The following is a 22,867-nucleotide window of genomic DNA, read 5'->3' as shown; positions in this document are numbered from 1 at the left end:
TTCCAGTCGCCACAGGGAATGACTCAACCTAGTTCCTGATGACTTCCACTTGGGGCTGGAACCTCCTGAGACAGCTTCTGGGTTCACTCCCCAGTCCTGGACCAGCGTAATGATCCTGAGCCTAAGGACCATCACAGTCTTTCTCACCTTGAGCTTCCTGGTCCTCTGTAAGATCAACATTAGGTTTGAATCAAAACATAGACATGCAATAACCTAGAGAGAGACTTTAACAGAATTAAAGGGCCTTCATACAGACACACACCGGCACTATTGTCGTTGCAGGATGGAGGGCTACAACGCAAGTCCCTCAGGCCATTGAACAGTCAGAACAACATCATTTTCAACAACATGGCAGGGGAGATTTTGATAATAGCTGCTATTGCCCTTCTCTTCCCTTCTTTTCTATTTGCTAGTGAATATTCAAAGAAAAATTCACCATGGAGCTTATGTTTTCCAAGCTGAGAAGCAAGAATGGCTCACGCCCTTTTGGATTCTGATGTTTTCCACTAAAATAAGCCTACCCTGTGCCAGATAAATTAGCCACAGCTCCCCATGATTTATGTTTTTCTTCCCGTCTTGTGTTCAGTTCTCCTTTAGACAACTAGTTTTGTTAAAAAAAAAAATTAAAAAAATGGAGCACATCAAAACATGCAATGCTACAAGATTTCCAGCAGATGCCAAAATACACAATTCTTTTGGAACGTAGGATACTGGTACATTTTTAGGGATAGAAAAGCAAAAAGAGAAGAGGACCAAAAAAAGAAAAAAATATATCAAAGATCAAATGAAATTATGCCAGTACGAGAGCATCACAGTAAACACAAAAGGAGACAAAACATAAAAAGGACGTGCTTAAATTTAAATAAGAATTAAGAGAGAAGGCTAAGCCAGCACTGTAAAGAGACTGGACAGTGCAGCTTCAGTATCATGAGCACATTGTGCAATTGCAGCTCATCCAGTGTGCAAATAAAAGTCACACGTTTGATTCACAAACGTTGTAAAACACGCACTCCTACTAAATGGATGAATGAGGAAGTGGAATTTGAGATCTCAGATCATGCAAATTTGGTTGGATACAAGACTTGCCACTTCCTGTCTCAAACTTTTGTGCATCACACTGTAACATGCAGCTAAATAGCTGCAGGCTTTGCACCTCTCACCTGTTTCAAACTCTGACCCTACAAGGGTTTAGGCACGTGCTTAATCTTAAATACAAGTACTGCCATTTAACTCCAAGTGCATATGTACATCACTGAAGAGTCAAGCTAGGAAGCAATGACTGTTCGTAATTTGTGTATCTAATAAAGAACGTCAATACCCTAGAATGTGGCTTTCCATTTTTGTGGATGGATTGTGTCTACTTTTCTCAGTTACATGTCAAGATCTGCAGAATTCAATTTAAAATTTTAATCTCTTCCAAAATATATATTACACACACATATATATATAAAATGTAATTTCCTATTCAAGATGTGAAAAACTGGGCTAAAAGACATGAAATTTTCTGTTATATCTTCTGAAAGAAAGTGTTACAGGGTAACTCAGATAAAGAAACCAGAATGGCACCTTTGTCCAAGAGTAGTAGCAACCAGCTTATACCTCCAATCTTATCACTGACCACATGTCACGAGAGTATTTCCAGTGGCAGGATATGTTGTGCCAGTTATGGGATTGGGGCCACGACAACTCTCTTGGGGTAGGATTTTGCACTCTACTGCTAGACTTTTACTGTGAAAGCACCGTTTCCTGCTGTTTCTTGGACACTCCTTTAGCAGAATAGCATTTTCCTTTTTTAAAGGTGAGGAAAAATGGATTTTGCTTAACAGATTCTAAATGCAATTGCCCTGCTTCAACTTACCAAAATCAGAACAGGAAAACTAGCTAAAACAAATGCTTCAGACATTTCAACTTTCTGCCGCAACTCAAATACATAAACAGGCATCTTCCAATCAGGAAGTACCGGCACCAAAAAGTTTCACCACAAATTAACTTGAACCAAGAAGGGCTTGGATTTCTGCACTGCCGCTTTTGAATCCAACAATAGCAACATCACTGCTGTTAAAAATTAGCTGAGCGATACATTGAATTGGCATTTTTATACTTTTCCCCAGATGGATTTCTATTTGCCACTGTTAGACTTTAGTGACATACTTCACTGCCTTGCCTGGAAGAAATCCATTTAGCAATCTTACAAATCACGCTGCTTCGCTTCTGCACGCGCCCTTGAGAAATATACATTTTCAATCAGAAGAGCCAGAGAAACAAAACGCAACATCGCTACCCAGAAAAATGAATTCCTTATCTCAGCTCGGCTCTGTTCACAGAGCACTTGTTCAGCCATTTCAAGCTCGAGGAGAGTTAGCTCCAGGAATCTCAGTGATAAGAAGCCAGATAGATGGTTTTTCCATTTCAAAAAGGAAAACCAGAGGTCAAAAGAAGACAGGCCAGTGTAGCTACAGCTAAACTCCCAACTGTATAAGTGCTCATTTGCAATGAAACCTACCTATACTGACTCACGTTCACCCCTATCAGCACAGAAAAATGCAAATTACATCTGCTTGAATTTGCCTCCCTTGCCGCATCCTGTGTGGGGAGGAATATTCCCCTTCAGAGTAGTTGAGGTAGTTCTGCACCTCACCAGCTCCCTTGGGACTTCTGTTTGGAAAGTCATGGGATCCACGTACAGAATATGGGCTTTCCTCAGCCCTGCGGACATCACAGCAGCCCCTCAAATCAGCCCTGCCCTCCAACTCAAGCATGGGTGCAGCTACCTTGGGCTACCAACCTTCCCCTGTGGCCTTTGGGGCTTCCAGTCTCAACCACTGTATCTCAGCGTGGCTGCAAGTATGTGGGCCTCTGTGTGCTGCATGCCTAAGTGCTTTGTCGTCACCTCTCTATTTAAAGATTCAAAATAGATTAAAAACTAACATCCAAGTAAGGCTTTTTTGGACCATTTTTCTCCATTCTCTTCACTGATTTCTCTGGCATTCAGGTCACTGCAGTACAACCTGCCCCTCCCACTCCAATACAGGGACAGGTCCTTTTCCACCTATTAGGTACCTAAGTGGTGCTTAGGCATCTAAATGTACTCCTATTCTACCTTGTCCAAGATCCTGTAAAAACTTTCATGCAAAAGGTAGCTGGGCTTTTCTCCTTTTCCTTACTGCTTATGTGACTTAGCCTTCAAGCCAAGATAAAGACACATCATGCAAGTGGATGAGTTAATGTTTTCTCAGGAACTAAGCAAGCTGGAAAAGGACCAGTTAGTCACATAAGTGTTACTTGGATGCAATTGGATTTGGTCCACATATTTCCCATAAAGAGGAAAAAATAAGTATTACTGCAACACGTGGAATACTTTGCATTACAGAAAGGAAAACCTGATGCACAACTTTGGGTGCGGCAAGACTACTGCTCATCATGCTATGCTGCATTCACCCATTTTCTTGTATATGGACTGTCTGAATCCACCTCTTGCGGTCCCTCGTTTTGTACTTGGGTTGTAAGTAGGGAATGTCTGTGTGTACACCATGCTTTGTACAATGAAGCCTTGGTATATGGTAATGCAAATGAATAATACAAGCAACACGGGAAAGAACTCATCTGCAATATAAAGTGCACAAAGAAGGGACCCAATGTATTTATTTGAGCTGCACAGGAAATGAGAAGATGGATAAAACAGTGAGAACCAACTCCCCATAATTTAGCTTCCTCACTAAAGAGCTATCTGCATGCTTTTAAATTAATATACATTTTGCATGATGCCCAAGAGCCAGAAAAAAGCTCCAGAGTACTTTGTCATCTCCATCAGCTTTTCCACCTATAAATTAAACAGAAGGAAAACAAGAGCTCTCTCATACCTTAAAGCAGGGATTTCCCAAAGTGTGGTCCCTGCAGTGCTTGCATGTAGCTGACAAAGGGACATTTAAATGGTGGCCATCCTCCACCAAACCAGCTGAGTGGACAGACTGTAGCCGACTGACTGTTCAGTAGTAACTGCCTGACAAAAACAAGCAGCAGTCCTACGATTCCTCTTGTAACCTCTCATGTGCATTGCATGTTATGCTACATCTAGTGAACCTGATCCATTTTCTAGTACAGATGTGTTTCTTCATGGGATGCCCCCACAGTGAGATGTCCCACTTTTTAAGCCTCTCTCCAGGAACAAAGCCTTGGGAATTCCTGCCCTAAAGGGACAGCCTTCAACACAGCCTTCTGGTTCATCTCTATTTCTCTTTACTCTTGCTAGGTTTGCACCCAATTCACAGAACCTCACAACTAATCCTGTCAAAACAGAAGCAACAGGGACACCTATGCCTCCTCTTGTAAAGAGGGAGAAATTAATGGCCAGATCTAAAAGGAGAGTGGCAGGCACTGTTCAGGGGAATGCATCAAACTGATGGAGTGAAACCAAGTCTGGTACAGTTACATGCTGCAACGTCACCACTAGGCACGAGCCAAGCAGAGGAAGAGATTTTCTTGCCTTTTAGGAGCCCTTCTCATGCCCCATTCTACCTTGAAAGTATTGTGATGTCTATATGACTTGTCAGAGATCACACTGCAAGCAGAGATAAGATGAAGACTGGAGCAGAGGGTGGAAGAGCTGGCACTGCTTGATGAAAAAGCAACCTTCTGATCTTCCTAGCTGGAGCATGTCAATTATTTTATATATGTGCACAATAAAGATCTCCCTGAGGCACAAACCCTGTTTCCTATGTCTGCTACAGCACTAGCCACAATGTCATTACTCAATACAAAGGGAATAACCACTCGAGGGGTATGACAGTAATATGTTTGCATACAGTGCTGTTAAACGATGCTGCCTTATTACCGAGAGAGCTCTGTTTTTTGGAGTCTTACCTAGTTAAGATCTTTCTCATCATACTTGCATTTATCTTATTTCAGTTTCTTAGTCCCTTTTTTCAAAAGCCTCCACATAATCTTTCGTGCAGCCACAATGTGGAAAAATGTCTGAAAAAAATCTCAAGTGTCAAAAAGAATGCATTTTGTAGCACCTCCAAAAAAGGCAATTTTCTCTGCGTTAGCTTTTCAAGTGTTGTCTTATTGTTTGTTAAGAGTATTTTAGAAGTGAATAAAACTTGGCTCTTAAAGATATTGAAGATGATAATCTTCCCACAATCCTGGTTTTCAAGTACATTTTTCTCCCAGTAATTTAGAGCATACTTTGATACAATCAACTCACAGCAAAATATCATATTTGAGTTATGTCAGCATTGATGCATTTTCCTTCTCCAGAGCTATGCTGCCTCCTTTTCTTGGCTTTGTCAGGAAACTTTAATAGGGCTTCACTTGATTCATTGAAGACCACTCATGCAATCTCATATATTTTTACAGTTCTCCATAAACTTCAGAAAAATTATTTCACAGGTCTTTGACTTATAAGATAGGGACTGATCCTTTATCCAATCAAATCAGCGGGAATGTTGCCATGGACTTAAACAGGTTTACAAGACAGATCCTCTTCACATTCAAATATACATCAGATAAAACACCCTTTAAAACAAGATAAGGCCCACTGAACTCACAATAATGCTGGAAAAGTATATTCTTATATTTTATTTTTATGATAAAATTTTTTATATATTTCTCAAAACAAAATCATTTTTAAATTTCCATTCTGATCAATAAAAAAAATAACCAAGAAACAGTAAGTAGAAAATGGCCCTGAAAGACAGATTTTCTGTGAAAACACATGGCTTATCACACCAGCTGGGCAAAACACTTCCCTAGAAATGCTCAAACACCCAAAAATGAATTAAAACCCCCACATGTTCTAAAACGTATCTGCTCCCGAAGAGCCTGAATCCTCATGAATAGTGCTGATACTTTGTGTGTGGTCATCTAGATTCATAGATGGCAGCATCACAGACATCTTTGCTGGGGAAGCCAGTGAACTTAAATGCGGCACAGATTCCTCTCCTAAAATAAAAGGAGAAAGATCACATTACATCCAGTCCAAATACAGCAATTTGACATGTACTGAAGTAATCTCTGTGTGTAGCTGGGCATGCGCGTGCATGTGTGTTGTTTGCACATCTTGTAAAGAAGACATGCCCCCCCCACATAGTCCCACAAGCCTTATGAAACCGTTCCAGTTGCTATATACTAAGGGTCCACAACGTTTTCGGCCAAAGTGCCAGAAACACCCCAACCTCAACCCATGGCTTGACTTGGCGTGCCAGGGCAGGTGGAAGTCGTGGGGGGTCTGATCGTCATTGCTGGTGGAGGGTACGTGGACACCTCCATGCGGATGGTGGGGTAGGGGCTGGGGTTACAGTTGCACTGCCCCGGCCCTCTCCTTGCTGCACATCCCGAGGTGCATATGCAGGCGTCGCTGGCCATGGAGCCCAGAGCCCAGGCCCCATTCCACAGCCAGTGGTGGTTGCACTCATGCCTCAGTGTGCACAGAGGGGAAGGGGCCACAGCAGTGCAAGCCCGGCCCCTCCCCTGCCAGCAAAGAGCCAGGCTGGGGCTCTGCAGACCTCAGTGCAGCAGCTTGCAGCCTCCCAGCTGCCAGCCACAGCTGACCCAGGGCCTTGGCAGGCCCCTGCCATCCTCCAGAGCCTGGGCTGCTCACAGCAAGTGCCAGGGACGCTGCAAACAACTGCACAGAGGTTGGCTGAGCCCTGGCCTGACTCACTGCTGACAGCAGCTGCACATGCGTCTCCGGGTGGACAGCAAGGGAGGGGCCAGGGTTGTACTGCCCCAGCCCCTTCCCTGCCATGAGCCCTCTGGCCTGTGTGCAGCCGCTGCCGGGGCTCCAGAGTCCAGTGCAGCTGTTTGCAACTTCTCGGCTGCCTGCCACATCTGACCAGAGCTCTGGCCTTTGCATGCCACGCTCTGGCACATGTGCCAGGGGTTGCCAATCTCTGCTATACACAACATATCCATTACAAAAAGCAAGGAAACGAAAAACTTAGGCCGCTATCAGTATATATCTGTTAATCCTTTGTGCTCAGGCATAAGCTCTTTCATTTATCTCAGCCTCTCTACACCACAGTCTGACCACCACCAACCCTGCCCCACAGAGATGCCATCCTCCCCCTCCGTGATTGTACGAGCATCCTCTGCACTAGACCCTTGTCATTCGTCCCTCTTTTCCTCCACCCCGGGGCAGATTCCCGACAGAGACACAATGAACCAAGGAACCTTACTGGAAGAGCTGGCCTGGGGATTTTACCAGCCACATGTTTCCACCGTCCATGTCCCAGGTACTGAGGGATTCAAGTCTAAGACAAGGTTTTGCAGATCTCCATCACAGTTCCCTCTGCCTTTGGCCCAGGAGGGGCAAACAGCTGCTGTGATGAAGGAGGCTAGGTGAGCTGGAGTCTAGCCTGCAGGTATAGTGGGGAGCACTTCGGGGGGGCTTAGTGTGCAGGCTTTACTATAAATAATACTACTTGTAAATAGTTCTCAACTGTTTTGCTGCAAGTGTGGCTGACAGTCTGAGAATGAGAGGGTCCGACGGGCAGCGTGGGAGAGGAGGGTCCCTGGATGGACCGCGGGAATTGGAACGACGGCACCATAAAATCTGGTTGTTTTGAAGCAGTCTGCCTTGCTGTTTGGGACAGCAAGACTCTGATCCCTGCTCTTTAAAAGAATAAAAACACTCCCTCCTTCCTGGGAACGGACCAAAAAGGAGCTCCCCAAAGTGGAGGCGCTATGAATCACCAGGGAAGCCAGGGACTCGTAGCCAGAGGCCTGTCCGTTGTGAAGCCACGCTAGGGCTGACTGCAGGGGGTCCTCACAGGAGACGGAGACCAAATTAATCTGCTTCTTGGGGGAGTCCCAAGGAAAAGCTTTTCCCTGCCCCTCGAAAAGGGGCAGTTTGATCCTATTCTTTTTCATGACACCTGTGTAGAGTAGAAACACCAGACAAAACCACCTTGCAACAGTGGGAGACTGCTACAAGGAATAAACCTCAAGAGCTTTCAGCAGCATGCTTGGCTGAGCAGCTGTCAAAGCCCACCAGCGAGGAACTGCCAGGAAAAGGAAACCACTTGCAGCCTGATACCTGGGGAACGCTGGGGACAAGGACTACGGGAAAAGGTTACAAGCAAGAGGAGTGTCACAGACATTCAGCTGTGGGGCAGCAGAAGCAGCAAGCCTCGAGGCAGGCTACAATGACAGAGCACTCAAGTACAGCACAAATGGCGCTGGGTGGTGAAAAAGCACCAGAATTAAAACAAGAGTAAATCTGCCAGGAGGACAGAAGGATTTCTATGATCCCCTTGGCGCTGCTTTGTCCAGTAAAGGGTTCAGCAATATCCTCACGGAAAACTGAGCGCACGCCTGGCTCAGCATGGGACAGTGAAAGCTCTGTTGGAGTTTGCTCTTACATCAACATGACACCGTCATCTTTCCATGTTCTTCGACAGCCTCAGCCATTAAAACTCCATTCTCTCAAAGAAAAAAAAGAAAGTAAAAAGGGAAAAAAAACCCTGTCAGGCTTTCCCTCACCCTACTTAATAATCTCTGACGACAATGTAGCAGCACCACCCTTTCACCTGACTGTGCCAGGACATTCTTCCAATTACTAATTAAACTAATCGCTGATTGAATGAAACCTGGTGCTAAAATAAAATTTCATTCAGTGTTTTTCATGCAAGAGCAGTTGCCAACTTCCAGCAAAGGCAAACACAGCCAGGGCCAAACTCAGTAAACCCAGCACGGAGAACAACCTGCGTGCCAGCCATCCCTTCTGCATCTCAGGATGACTGGCCTCTAGGGAAGGCAAAAGGAGAGGAGGTTGCTGCCCCCTTGGCAGGCTTCTTGAGTCAGTACATTACCTGGCTGTTACAGCCACAAAAATAACTCTCTGATCAACATAACTTCCAATTTGCAAGCATATCTGCCCCTTGTAGCTCCACGTCTGCAGACACTGCCATCACCTCATTCCCCTAGCTGACTTTTTTCTGCAAAGTATGCCTGCCTGAGTTTATGTTGGCATAAACCTCGAGTGAATCCAACCTGTTATCAGTACGTGCCAAAAGCTGTTCCTCGTCTGAAGCCCATTTGAAATGGCACTTCTGGTAATGCTAAGGAGTTGCATATCGAATAAATATTATTTTATCTTTTAAAGATGATATTTGCTTTAAGTTTTAAGGGGCGTCCTACATTAACTGCCTGAACGTAGCAAAAAAAGTTTGGTAAAGGAAAATGGGAACAGAAGAACTGAGTGAACATTCACTTGGTCAGAAGTGAAGCTAACTCTGAGGTTAAAATGTGACTGAAATGCTTGAGAAAACCTTAAGTCATCATTAAATGCTAAAGCAATCCTTTGTATGCTCTGCCTACAGTTACACGTTGTGTGATGCTTTCAAGGCTCGACTTTGTTAATAATTTCCATAGTCATGCCCCTATGTCATGATGTCATTGTTTCAACAGCTGTTTTCAGGTTTGCTAAAAAAGAATATACCCTGATCCTATGGGTCTGCAGTCATTTCATCCAAGCTGCCAAGCATTTGAAGCTGGGGCACTGAAAGATCGTACCAGGCTACATTCCTCCTAACACATGCTCAAATATATTTTGCAGGCATAGTCAGGCCCAAATTTTATGTTTGGTATAAAACACTAGAAGTACACAGAGGAGCCACTACCTCTCCTCAAGCACCAGAAATATTATCAGCTGGCAGCTGCTGGGTTACCTGCTTCATCATCTTGCATTGATCTGTAAAGATTCATTTCAAACGTATCCACCGTAATGATTTATTTTCAAGGTGCAACTCTAAAATATTCTCTGTGTTATGTGAGACGCATGGAGAATGTGTGTTAGCTGTACTCGGAACACCTTAAATATGAAAGTTTAGGAAAGTCCTATTTCAGCTAAGTTTGAGAGTTTGCATCGTGACTGCAAGTTTCCAAGGGAAAGGGCAGTAGCCTATGGGCGCTTGTACACGTGACAGGGGTTTAGTTCTCCCTAAATTGAAACAGTGGGTTTCTAATTGTGTTGTTAAAAAACCCACCATTTCAATATAGGGACTTCTGTCACGTCACAGTGATGCCCACTCCTCCCTCCACCTGCCATGGGCAGGCTCCACCAGGAAAAAAAAAAAAAAAGCGGTGAGGGGCCCCGATCCTTTTTTTTCCCCCCCAGAACTTGCCCACCTCTTCCACCACTGGGAAGCATGCTGCCAGTGGGCCCTGAGCTGCAGGGGAGCCCGGTCCTTTCCTCTGCAGTGGTGACACCCCCCAGGCAGCATCAACCTGCTAGCAGCCCACCTGGGCGTTCCCTGGGGGCACCACCACCATGGAGGAAAGGACCGGGGCCCCCCACAGCTCAGGGGCTGCTCAACCCATCAGTAGCTCATCTCCCGGCTGTGGGAGATGTGGGCAGGCTCCAGGAGGGAGGAAAAAGAAGTGGTGAGGGACCTGATGCTTTTTTTTCCCCCCAGGTCCTACCTACCTCTCCTGCGACCGGGGGGGGGGGGCGGGGAGCTGCCAGTGGGCTGAGCAGTGCCTGAGCTGCGGGGGACCCCAGTCCTCCCCTCTATGGCAGCAGTGCCCCCTGGGACCACCCAGGTCGACTGCTAGTGGGTGGGTGCTTCCAGGGGAGGGGGCACGCCACTGCCAAGGAGGGAAGGCCTGGGCCTTTGGCCGCTTTTTAATTCCCGCAGTGGAGCCTGCCCGCATGAGCTGCCACCAGGTCACATAGCCCCTGAGCTACACAAGGCCTGATGCTTCCTGCAGCAGCAGCAGTGCCCCCCGGGACCACCGAGGCAGGGTGCTAGAGAGTGGGTGCCAGCTGGGGGGTGCTGCCGCCATGGAGGGAAGGTCCAGGGTCCCCCACAGCTCAGGGGCCACATGGCCAGCCAGCAGCTTGCCCCCCGCCCGCTGGAGAGGCAGGAAGGCTCCAGTGCCCCATGCACCATCCCCGCTGCCTTCCCACCACCTGGGACCACTCAGGAATGGGCTGGCGTGCTCCTGGGGCAGTGCGGCAAGGTGGCAGGAGGGCGGCTGAGTGGGCTAGTGGTGGAGGGGACAGTGCACAGGGTGCTGCAAGCCCGCCAGGCCCAAGCTTCCAGTGTCCGGTTGCACATAGTTACGTAGGAAACTAAAATACATTGGATGGGTTTTATCTTGCTACGTAACAAGGTCATTTAAAGCAAAATACACTGCCGCACGCGTACATCGTCATGAAATTAAAGCAAAATACGCCACCGCAGGTGTAAACAGTGACACCATTAAAGCGGTGCAAAAGGGCAATTAAGCTGCTTTAACAGCCAATTTTGTCACATGTACAAACATCTTTTATGTCTATGTGAGCCCAACTGTGTAACTATTAAATTACCATCACCTGTGTGTTATCATCATCACCTCTCGCTAAAAGTGGTGCATGTTATAAAACACACATATGCACATATATGCATCTATACACAAAACAACCACACACTTAACACGTATGCTTGCTCACATGCATGTGCACACATGCATGTCTGCTGATAGTTGTATCTATCTACCCTTTGGGTGAACATGGTTGATGTCTTCACAGGCTTGGCAAACCTTAATGTCATATAATAAAACTAAAATGTCACAACTTTAAACTTAAGAGAACTATTCCCAATTGATACACTGCGGCTTCAATCTTATACATTAATCCTTTGCTCAGAAATATGCAACTAATAATTGTGTTAATAATTTTCAGTGCCTAGTAAAAGTGAAATGAAATATGTGATCATTCTATAAAACGTGGACTGGGCAGTCTACATATCACAAGAGCAGACACCTTTCACCCATTTAAAAGTGCTGGAAGGACTCCGTTTCATTTTATCATCTTCCCCTAAAACATTTACAGAAATTCTCCTAGTTAAGATCCAATAACTAGAGCCAGTGACCACAAAATGACATGTTTCTCCAAATTCATTGTCACCATCTCACAGAATACATTAATACAACTTGTGAAAATTGATACCATTTATATGCCTGTAAGGACCCTTGATTAGCTGAAATTCAAGAATGACCCACAAATTTTTGGTGAAGCATCAACAGCAAGGTTGGTCACATTTCAGATTTGGCATCGTTGGCACCTTAGTAAATCCATAGCGAATCATTGTATAATACTCAATTTGAAGATTCTGGTTCAACAGAACCACGAGAAGGAACCTGCATGTCTCTAAGTGACATGTTACAGGAGTCTTCATGTGCAAGATCGATTCACATGTGTGCTTTGTACACAAGATACCGTGCATCCAGAACACAAGCCAATTCGAGCAGGGATTAAACAGACTGCAGGGAGGTTTGGTTACTAATACCATATGTCAACATTAGGAACAAAGAAAAATGTTTATATCATTTTTCTTCTATTTGACAAAAAGGAAAAAAAATCTGATTCCTTAAGCCAAAAACATGTTCTTTAACCCTTTGAGTCCAGTGTTTTCCTCCCAGAGGGATTTAGTAAAACTGGTATTTTAAGTCTGGAATTGCATTAGAGAGAATTCTAACCAAGACCTCATGCTTTTAAGAGGATCTATAAAGATGGCCTTTGAAACCCCACAACAGATAAGGGTAAACTGTAGGACTGGGAAACAATTTTTTCAACACCATGCATGGTTTTTGCTAGAATGTCAAAAAAGCGCATCGCCACCTCCCAAAGCTTGGATGCTTGTTTTACAAATGTATAAATTCACGTACCAAAATAAAGCAGCTAACTCCTATAGCAAGAGTAAACTTCCAGGCATCTGTAAAAACAGCTCCAGACCAGGACTCTTATTCCCTTAATAGCAGTGGTTGATATGAACAACTTGTTTCTTCTTATGCCAGATTCCAGCTGCTCCACTTTGTTTAATACTGACTTCAAAGTTAAAAACACTGTCCTGTCCCAACAAATAACCTTCCCCAGATGGCATTATCTCAAGTGCTATCCCCAGTACTCAGAATATAACACCTGCAGCCCTTTAATTCAACGTTTTATAAACTTCCAAAAGGGAAGTGATTTTTTTTAAATCTTCTCTCCTACCCACCCCCTTCCTTCTCCTCTCCCCCTTGCTTTCTTTGCACAAAGCAGCTTCACATCTGGGTTATATTTACAAAAGAACTTTAGCAGGAAGAGAAGGAGTATGCTGTCAGGCTTTCTTACAATGGCGACTTAAAGAAATGCCAACAGCTGAAAAGAATGAGATTGAAAAGCTACGACTAGCCGGACATTTCCCCTATACACCTCTTACCTGCAAGTAAAGATGTAAGGTACTTATTAGGCTCAACTTCTGTCCGATCCACATCCCCGTGGGAATCTGTTTTGTAAAAAAACATTCATTTTAATATCTGGTAGCACTGGCAAATTCCCAAGTATGGAAACACAAGAAGGATTCTGTCTCATAAAAATCAAAATTATTCCAGATTTCTTGGACTAAAATATGCAATACAAAACAGTCTCATCTTGAGTCAAGTGGTTCACTGGCAAAACTGAAAAGCAAATATATGCTACACTGTTAGTCATGTTACAAATTATAAATAACATTAATTCCAATTTAGCCGTGTGTCCATCTATACTTCACACGCTGGCTACGTAACTGAGTGCTTCTAGAATTGAATGGCCTTTAGAGTTGGAACAAGGTGCAGCTAAAGAGAGATAAGTTAAGACCATCCATTTATACAGTACAGGCCAACAGTCGGTAACATTTTTTGGTGGAATGACGCAACTTGGGTCCGAGGTTGCTCGAAGACCTGGCTGCTGCTCCCACCACTTCTACCCACTGCATGGCTGAGGCACAGCAGGAGCGAAGCCGCCTAGCCCCGTGGGCCAGATCCAATGACCCTGTGGGCTAGATCCAGTCCATATGCTGTAGACCAGCGGTTCTCAACCTTTTCCACCTTTACATCCCACCTAGGTAAGGTCAAAAAATCCTGGTCCCACCAGTTGACGAGCAGGTCCCCCAGAGGTCAGTCGAAGAGCAGGGAGGAGAAAGGTTCCCCAGTGGCCAATCGAAGCGAGCAAAAGCGAACCCATAAGTCTCGTCGAGGCACTTCCAGTTTTGCCGCTGTGACCCAAGTCCCACCTAGAGGACTTTCATGTCCCACTGGTTGAGAAACCCTGCTGTAGACCACGATAGTCTAATCACTTTGACCAACAACAACAGTGAAAGGAACAAATCAGGTGGTTGTCAACAGTTTCTCAAACAATCCTGTCCCCCCAAGAAGTACCCCCTTGTCTGAGAGCAGTCATACATTACTACTTCCCACAGGGAAAGAGAAAGCACCTGGTTGAAGGGAAACTACTAAACTAAAGCATACCCCACAGACCTCATTCAGGCTGCACTCCCACCCAGCTCGGTGCAAATTCTGCCCAGGCAACTGGAGCAGCAGGATGTCGTGTCCTGGAATTTCTATGCAAAATATGTACATTTTGGTTACTATGGAGAATTTAACATGCCCTTCTCAATTATTATGCCCTGCTAAAGGCGTTCCCAGGATGTCCTAATAGCATCGGGGTTTGAGGCAGGGATGGTCTTTTCACTGCATGATATCAATGCCTTGGACAAAGCACCCCTGGTCTCGACTGGGAGCTCTGGGTGCCGCTGGAATAGAAACAAAGCAACAAGGAGGGTGAGCAGCGCTGCAATTTCACAGCCTTGTTTCCAGGCTGAAAAGCAGAGTCGTACAGAAGCTCGCTGGTTTTGTGACAGTCTGTCAGCAAACTTAGGCCACATTTCTAGTGAGCCTGGGCTGAGTCAGATGAAAGGGATGGATTTATAGTTAAGAAAACAGAAAACCCCACAATAGTTGTTTTGCAGGAACGGACTGACATGTGTAGGAAACTGAACCTGGAACCTCTTGATCTAAAAACATGAAGACCTCCATTGCCTGAGCTAAAGAACCCACATTTCTTTGTGCAAAGGCTGGTCGACTAATAAAGGTCTTTAACGAGGACTTAGCAGCGAAAGGAGAGAGGAAGTTACACGGTGTAAGTCGGCATGAGTTACAATGTGGCTCTGACTTAAACTGACAACTTAAGCCTCCCGCTCTGTGTAACCCTGTTTCTCACATGAACACACTTCGTTTCCTTTTAACTTTTCTTTTCTATGTTTGGTGTAAACTGTGACTTAAATCCAACCTATAAATATTTGTGAGAAAAGAAAGTAATTCGGATGCCAAGAAAAGAGCAGAGGATGAGGGCACTGGCTTACAAGATAACAAATATTTTCACAAGTAAAATATTGGAAAATTCTTCTTCCTTTGCTCAAACCCGTCTGAGTTCAAGGTTCGGGCATTTCTGAAACATGATGTTCCCAGCAAAACAACAACAAGAAAAAAACAGATTCCTCAAAATCAGAAACAGAAATGAGTGAAGAGGTCAGTGGAGGAGGTCAGATATAAAATAACTGTAGAAAACTTTACTGGGCAAATTCTACAGTCTCATTTCTAGAGATTGTATTGCAGTTGCTAACCTTTCTGCTACTCCTTCCATTGCATCAATTGGTCCTGCTTTCGGGTAGATAGTTGAACCCAATGACTAGCAAATTTTTTTTTTTTTTGCTACCCAGAAAAGCATTTTGAAAGTGTGTATACAGCCTTATCTAACAACCACTATTATTATATGCAATCTCAACTTGAACTGTCCCTAGATAAGTAAAGCCCCTCAATTTTCTTCCTGGGAAAAACCTCTATAAATGAATGAGGTCTCACAAATGGAGCATCTCTTCATTTTTGAGTAGTAGTTCTTGACAGTCTCAGACATTTCCCTGGAAAATAAAAGGAGGGGACTGCAAGCAAACCCCTTAGGAAGCTTCGCATGCTAGCTACCACCTCAAGACAAAACAGGAAATAGAATAAATGTGAAGGGACAGAAAAACTGGTCCGCTACCTGTCCCAGAACAGAAAATCGCTCAGAACATCTGAAAAACAGCAGGAGAAGTTATTACGTCTGCTTGAAGTAGCAGGTGCCAATGGGCAGTAGTGTGGCCAGCTAGACACTAACAGTCTTTGGATCAGCTAAAGACAGAGACAACTTAATAAAAAGCTGGAGGATTTTTAAGAATCCAAAAGGTGCTGGTCAGGGAAGGGCATGCCTTTACAAACACGCACCTCCAACACCAAACCTTAGAGCATGTTCTCAGTGGGTGTTTCTAGAGGTAAAGGAGGAATTTGAAATACACCTGCATCCAGCCTAGACAGACGGATTTAGCAATGAGAATCGCCACTCCATACCAGTACTGGGAAAACAGAGCATCGCAGTCCTGCGCATGCAGATATGCACATCCACTGCAGCCCAAGCGGTGGTGGAAGTACCAAGAAGACTTCCTGCCTTGACATGTGAATTGTAGTAATCCAACCTCTGGCAGATGTAAACCCTTCCTCTGTGCCAGAGAGCAGTGGCAGGAAGAATCCCACCAAAGGACACTTTACGGGTCAACAGTTACTTGCTTTTGTTTTCAATTTTTTTTAAACTTATCAGAAGAATGATTAAAACTGAACAAGCTAACGTGCGTTTCAGATCCAATGAAACACTAGAAACTGAGACATAAAGCAGTTCCTCAAATAAAAGCTATATGACACACCAGGTTCATATAAAGTCCTTCCCCCTTCTAAGGATTTTGCTCAAACCAGCCTGCCTTGCAGGGTGAAAGGACCAGCAGTTTGGCAATCACTCTGCAAGATTTAGTGTACTCCTATCCACATTACTAACTCAACACGCGAGTGAGCGTGACTGGCAACTGCTGCCGATGAAACAGGTTCTGTGTGTTACAGGTCAAGACGGAGTGTGCACTGGGTGGAAGTCGCATTGCACCTGCTTGCAATATGTCTTGTATTTCCCAGCCCCGTTAATCCTTCACTTTCATGTGTGCTCAAAAACCTCGCATGGATTTAGGAGGGGGATATTCATGGAGCTAGCGTAATGAGACAAAAGCCAGCTATTTAAAGGCACCGGGTGAAATTCCGGCCCCACAGAAGGCAATGGCAAGACTCCCATTGGTTCCAATAGGACTCTGATTTCATCTGTTGCAGCATTATTCTTTTTTGAAGGTTTCTGAAGTGCTGAACATGTTATCTCCATGAAGGGCCAAGAAATTAATATCTTGTTTCACTGGATATACAGCAGCATGATCAAGAAGTTTTAGGAATCAATTTTCAAGTAAAGCATGAGGCCATGAGCATGGAGTATCTAAACGGGTCTCTCAGCAGGGCAGAAGTATTTTGCTAGAAAAGAGGACTGCGCAATCCTCTGTCCCTAGGAGCGATCCAAGCCTCACTTGAAATGGAGGCTGTGGATGGATGGTTAAAGCGCAAGCTTCCCCATACTGTCCCATGTCGTGTTGTTCTTCACGCAGGTATTTTCCAGTTTTGTACTAACTTTTTTCCAAATGGCCAAAGACTCAGAGCATCAGCATTCATACATTTTTAACACATGAATATTCCCAGGATGCCCTGTATTGTTTTTCTGTCTTGTTGACTGTTCCAGAACTACAGGATTCTCCACATGGGATCATTTTGCTAAGGGTTGTATTACTGCATTACCACTACAAAAAGAAAAAGAAAATCACCATCTTAAGATAAGTATATGTGCAGTGTAATTACACAATTTTGGGTGCATATATTTTTCGATGAAATATTATGGAATTGTTTTAGTCTAGGGGGAAAGATAGCCAAACAAATAATCAGCTCTTGAACAAAGGGATCTTTCTAGTCACAATTCTGCTAAGAAATATGGATTTATTTTATTTGCGCACTACGTTCTTTCTGATAACAGTCCCTGAACACTGAACTCTCACGTCTTATTCACAAGTTGAAAAGCTCTTGACAAGAATGAAACACCTTTAAAAACAGTGGTACATTAGTAGAGCATGGTGGTTAAAAGCCTTAATCTGTTAACTTAAAAAAAAAAATCCACAGAAATAAGCAATTCTAGGATATTCTAAATAGGCAAATGCATGCTTCCTGTGTAGCAAGTATAAAAGTGTGCTGCAATCATCTGTACGAGTAAGAACCATTAAAATAAAAATGCAGAAAAATGTGAACTGTCTATTTATAGAGTCAGGCAGCTGTGAATTAAGCTTCCTTAGACTGATTTGCCAAGGACCCCTTAGGCCTTTTCAGCTACCTGATGTAGAGACAAGAAGTAATCCTGTCTTTATTATATAATACATAATAGCCCAAGACTAGAGATAGAAAGGTTTGATCATAAATCTATCATCTCTAACCCATATAATTTCCAAGTCTTTTAAAATCTAAAATGCTACTGTGCATGCCAAAAAAAAAAAAAAAAAAAAAAAAAAAGAAAGAAAAATACTCCTCCTAGCAAAAATTCCCAGCAAGTTTGAGAAAAAGTGTGCAAAGGAAATAGCAAAGCTCCTTCCTGAACCTCAAATGCAGGTTGCTTCACTAGTACAAAACTGACAGCTAGCTCTACATTATTAATTTCTATCAACGCAGAAATGTATTGTTTGTTTAAATGCATTCCTCACACTTGATACCACCATCTCAGCGGGAGAACATTCAACCTATCTGCCATGCTAAAAGACACGTTTCATTCACCTCCTCAACACATTTCTTCTGAATGTAAAGTCCTCGTCTCCAACTCCTAGCTATTATGAGAGGGAGGAGAGGATATGTACAGGCGTCTGCGCTAAGCACGGCTGGAAACGGACACGACTCTTGACAGTTTCACTGCTGCCCTCCGGTTTGTGAACAGCTGCAGTGAAACTGCCAAGACTTTGCTCTGTGCAGATCTATGCTACACACGCAGGAAGACGACAATACACCCATTTACCCTTGGTTCTCATTTAGGGGGCTGCTCTTCCAATCTAAAGGGATACAAAACTAAACCGAAACTGTGAAAGCTTACAGTCTGAAGAAACTGGTGGCTTAGGCCAAATTTCACTACGAAAAACTTCTGTAAAAGTACATTTTTTAAAAAAAGTTCTGCATATGTTTGGTAGTGAGACTTCTACATTTCCAAGTAATGGTGATACCCTAACAATCCCACTTTGTTTATCTGATTAAGTACTAACACCGTGGACGAAGGAAATAAATCTTTCTAAAACTGGAAAGCACTTGCATGGTACACCAAGATTTCACAAGCATGGTAGCCAAAGTCCTGACTTCGCAAACTCTTTCTTACATAGACCTGACTTTATGCAGCCAGTACTCCAAGGACTGAAATGATATATTTTAAAACATATTTTGGAATTAATTTTCTCCCCATTATTAGAATGTAGTATTTTATATTCTGTCATCATCATATACATTTATACCCATATACTCTACCACACACACGCTTAAGTAAGAGAGATCACAGAGAGAGGGTATAATGTAAAGAGTGAGAGGGGGGAAATTAAAATCAAGTCTACAAAAAAAACCACAACCTCTTCCTTTCTTGCTTTCAAACATAGTTCCCCATTTCCACATTCATATTCCCACATTCTTATACAAAAAGACTTGACTCCAGAAGATGTTTTAAAATCCAGTATATGGATATGCATATTTTTTATGCAGATAAATCATTATTTTCTTATAGAAGTTAAATGGAAACAAATCTCACATGTCCAGAAGAGAATAAACTCCTTAGAGACTACCTTAATTAATTAATATACTAGGTTCTAAGCAAGACAGCATTCAAACACCACTGATTTGGTGAAGTTTGTGCATTGTCTATTGGTGAGCGGCCACAGAGTGGAACCTCTGTTGTGGGACTTTGTAGAGAGCTGATTCTGTTCTTGACTCCAAGACAGGCTCACAGCATGACCTTGGCCAAGTCAATTAATACCTTTGTGCCTTAGTTCTCAATCTGCACAGTGAATATATTACTGCTCCCTTTTCCTGCCCTTTGTCAGGCCTATTTATTTACACTGTAAGCTCTCTGGGAAAAGGACCATCTCTTGCTACATGTTTGCACAGAGCCTGGCAGAAAGAGGGTCTTGATCCTGGTTGGGGCCTCTCTGAACTTCTCCAGTGCAAATATTAGTAGTTTGACTGCCTATATTACAGCAGGAGGGGTTTGATCCTTCACTTGTCTTTCAAAAGACACAAAGTTCATATAATATTCGCAAAAGTAATATTGTCCACTCTTCTCTATTTTTAGGTAACTATTTTAAAGTTGGGTAGACTCAAGAGCAGCTAGAAAGTGACTTACGCGGGGTGCCACAATATCCTTTTAAGGGTGCTGAGCGGTGCTGCACAATATCAGTATCGTTAGGCGTGCACACTGTTACACATGATTCAGAAGATAAATCCAAAGATTTCACATAGAAATCCACAGCATCTTAAACATTCTGACCTGTTGAGGGCTTTCTGAATTCGTTGCAAAGGAAGAATTTCTCTATTACTTTTTCATAGTCAAAACATAAGTGAAAATGAAGAGCAGGCATGTCTGGAGGGGTGCACTAAGTCTAAAAAGGTTGAAAACTACTGAGCTAGAATCTGGCATTATTCATGTGATCTCTTTACTGAGCATTAAACCCCATCCCCCTTGTCTCAGCTGGAAATCTATTCTAAACCTGATAAAAGTCCTAATTAAGAAATATTTGCTTGCTATTTTTTTCACTTATCGGGCCTTAATAGATGGCATACTAGAGCAAATTAAATTACGGAAGGACAGCCATCCCATTACTAAATATAACTTATTTTATGTATCAGCTTTTTAAAAAAGAATGCACAACAATCTCTGAGATAGAAGAAGCTGATAGAAAATATACACTGACTAGCTAATCACACAAACCAAAAAAAAAAAAAAAAAAAAAAATCTTTAAAGCACTTTTGTTGGATATAGAGCTCAACAAAAAATGTATTCTGTTCACTGTACACACGACACCAAGGGGAATAAGAGCCAGTTCAAGTTCTAAGTTACCATTACTTGGGTAATAGTTTCAAGCTGCAAGGCGCAGCCGTATAGGTCCAGCCAGACAGGCTATCACAGCAATGCTTTGATAGCATGGGGCCCTTAAGTGTCAGGATATAGAAAAGGCAGCCGTTGTTGGCTGTGAAAACAGTCTGATACAAACCAGATGGGGGCTGACTTGATGGGCAACACAAAGGAAAACAATTGGCTCATTCAACAAAGTCAGGCCACTGCCCCAGAGAATTAACAGAAGACAATAACAGTCAACCCGAGTGGAGGCAAACAAGAAACAGCCATGCGGTTACGGTTTAAGGAATTGTTTCTCTTCAGACTAAACATAAAGTTTTGATTTCTAATTCTTATATTCACTCATTTCAGTTTAGTTTACAGGCCCCTCTCCCTCCAAAGTCTTCTGTATAATTCATTTATATCATGCCTGCGTTCTAACACCTACTTAAACAGGAAAAAAAAAAGTTACACGACAGGGAAGGGCGTATTATTTTAATGTTTCCTGGAGAATGCCAAGATCACAGACAACTTTCTCAATTACTTCAGAAAAAAACGTGGCAGATTCGCAAGTGATCAACGTTCCCCTTAATGCCCTATTTTCGTTAAAAAATGGAAAAAGCCCCTGGTCACATGCCAGAATAATAAAAGCCATCCTACAAAAATACTTCCCAGTTTTTTGCAGATTTTTTAATTCAACAGATGTAAACACCAGACTGACCATGTCACAGTATAGCAGTCTCCTCTGCACTGCTCCGGTTAAAGATCCATTAACACACCTATTATGACGAGCCTATTTGGAGGCATCAAACCACGAAAAAAGAGCTATTCTTATTTAAGTCATAACTCAAATAACTTCATTCTTTTTTTAACACCAAGCTTGTAGCCGATTATAGTCCCAAATATAAATTGCTGTTGCTGTTTTATTGCAGGAACTATAAATGTGACATGTGCAAAGGTATTTTGATTACAAATGACTTAGAGAGATTGCAAAGTCAGTCAGCTCTCTAAGGGCCTTCTGCAATTGTAGACTCGGGCTAAGAAAGCCCCAGTGTTTCCCTGCTGTATACTTCAAAGCACCCGCTGCTGGAGGCTCTGCACTGCAGCTATCCTTTTTGAGTCCAAAGGACTGGATGGTATGCCCTGAGGAGCAGGCCAACACTGCTTCTCAGTCTACCTTTGGTTGACAGAGGGGCATGCATCAATGAGGAGCTGCTGTTTCACATAGACTCTTTCAATAAAAGGCCAGGTTAAAGCCCTGAATTGATGGTTCCCACTTGATAGCTTGAATGCCTCAACCAGGCCATCAGATGGTGCGAACCAGAAATATTTTTCATAGAAAAAAGTTAAGAAATAGAGTGTCCGCTGTCCACTGCAGGGGTTGGCCCACAAGGCTGGATCCTTCCCAGGGCAGCACAGAGGATCAGATGGCACAAAGCTGGGACCAGCTGCCCATCTCCTTTGTAGCACCCTCCTCAGAAGCTCTCCCTGCTGCCTGAGCTTACCCAGCTACAGAGGGGCTGGGGATCTGCGATGAGGGTTAAGGTGGCCAGTTTGCGCTCCAAGGAGAGGGGTGGGGAAGGGGCGGCAGAGATTTGTGGCTCCCAGAAGGGAGCTGGGTTGCCAGCTTCAGCCCGGGTGGCAGAATATTGCTGACCCCTGGTTTACTGGATCGATGACGTCTGGAGCCAATACCAAATGGCCCTTGTCAATGTATTCCCATTTTTAATTGGAGAGGGGTTTTGCCTGTAAGCATGGTTGTGTTCTGAGGAAAGTAACTACTGTAGCACTTCTTCACTCGTTCCATCTTCTCCCTGTTATTCAGAATAACATCAGGGGCAGGACCCAATGATTTCACAAGGTACCTTCCAGCCCTAAACTTCTATGAATCTGTGAATCAGCTTCTTTTAGTGACAGAAGTAACCTTGTACTCCCTTCTCTTCCTTGCACACTGCAGCCAGTTCTGCAGGGAAGTAGAGAGCTGGCTTCTATTCCAGCTCACACTTATCAGCAGAGTGATTAACTCATTTTCAAAAGCAGGGCCAAATTCTACAAGCCCAAGGAAGATTG

General features: G+C 43.6%; 1 protein-coding gene across 6 annotated transcripts in view; it reads right to left on the bottom strand.

Moving 5' to 3' along the window:
• Positions 1–5,562: 5,562 nt before the first annotated feature.
• Positions 5,563–22,867, bottom strand: part of KIAA0586 (KIAA0586 ortholog) — a 108,265-nt gene continuing 90,960 nt past the window's right edge. For all 6 annotated transcript variants that reach the window (XM_019480000.2, XM_019479999.2, XM_019479998.2 and 3 more), the window contains 2 exons: positions 13,185–13,250; positions 5,563–5,940 (listed from right to left, as the gene is read on the bottom strand). In XM_019480000.2, coding sequence (XP_019335545.1) covers positions 5,795–5,940; positions 13,185–13,250 — 212 coding nt within the window. In that variant the 3' untranslated portion in view covers positions 5,563–5,794. The remainder of the gene's footprint in view (positions 5,941–13,184; positions 13,251–22,867) is intronic.

Source organism: Alligator mississippiensis, chromosome 2 (genome assembly GCF_030867095.1).
Source record: "Alligator mississippiensis isolate rAllMis1 chromosome 2, rAllMis1, whole genome shotgun sequence".
Classification (NCBI taxonomy): Eukaryota; Metazoa; Chordata; order Crocodylia; family Alligatoridae; genus Alligator; species Alligator mississippiensis.
The sequence above is the reverse complement of the archived record's forward strand: the minus strand, read 5'-3'. Positions and strand labels throughout refer to the sequence as shown.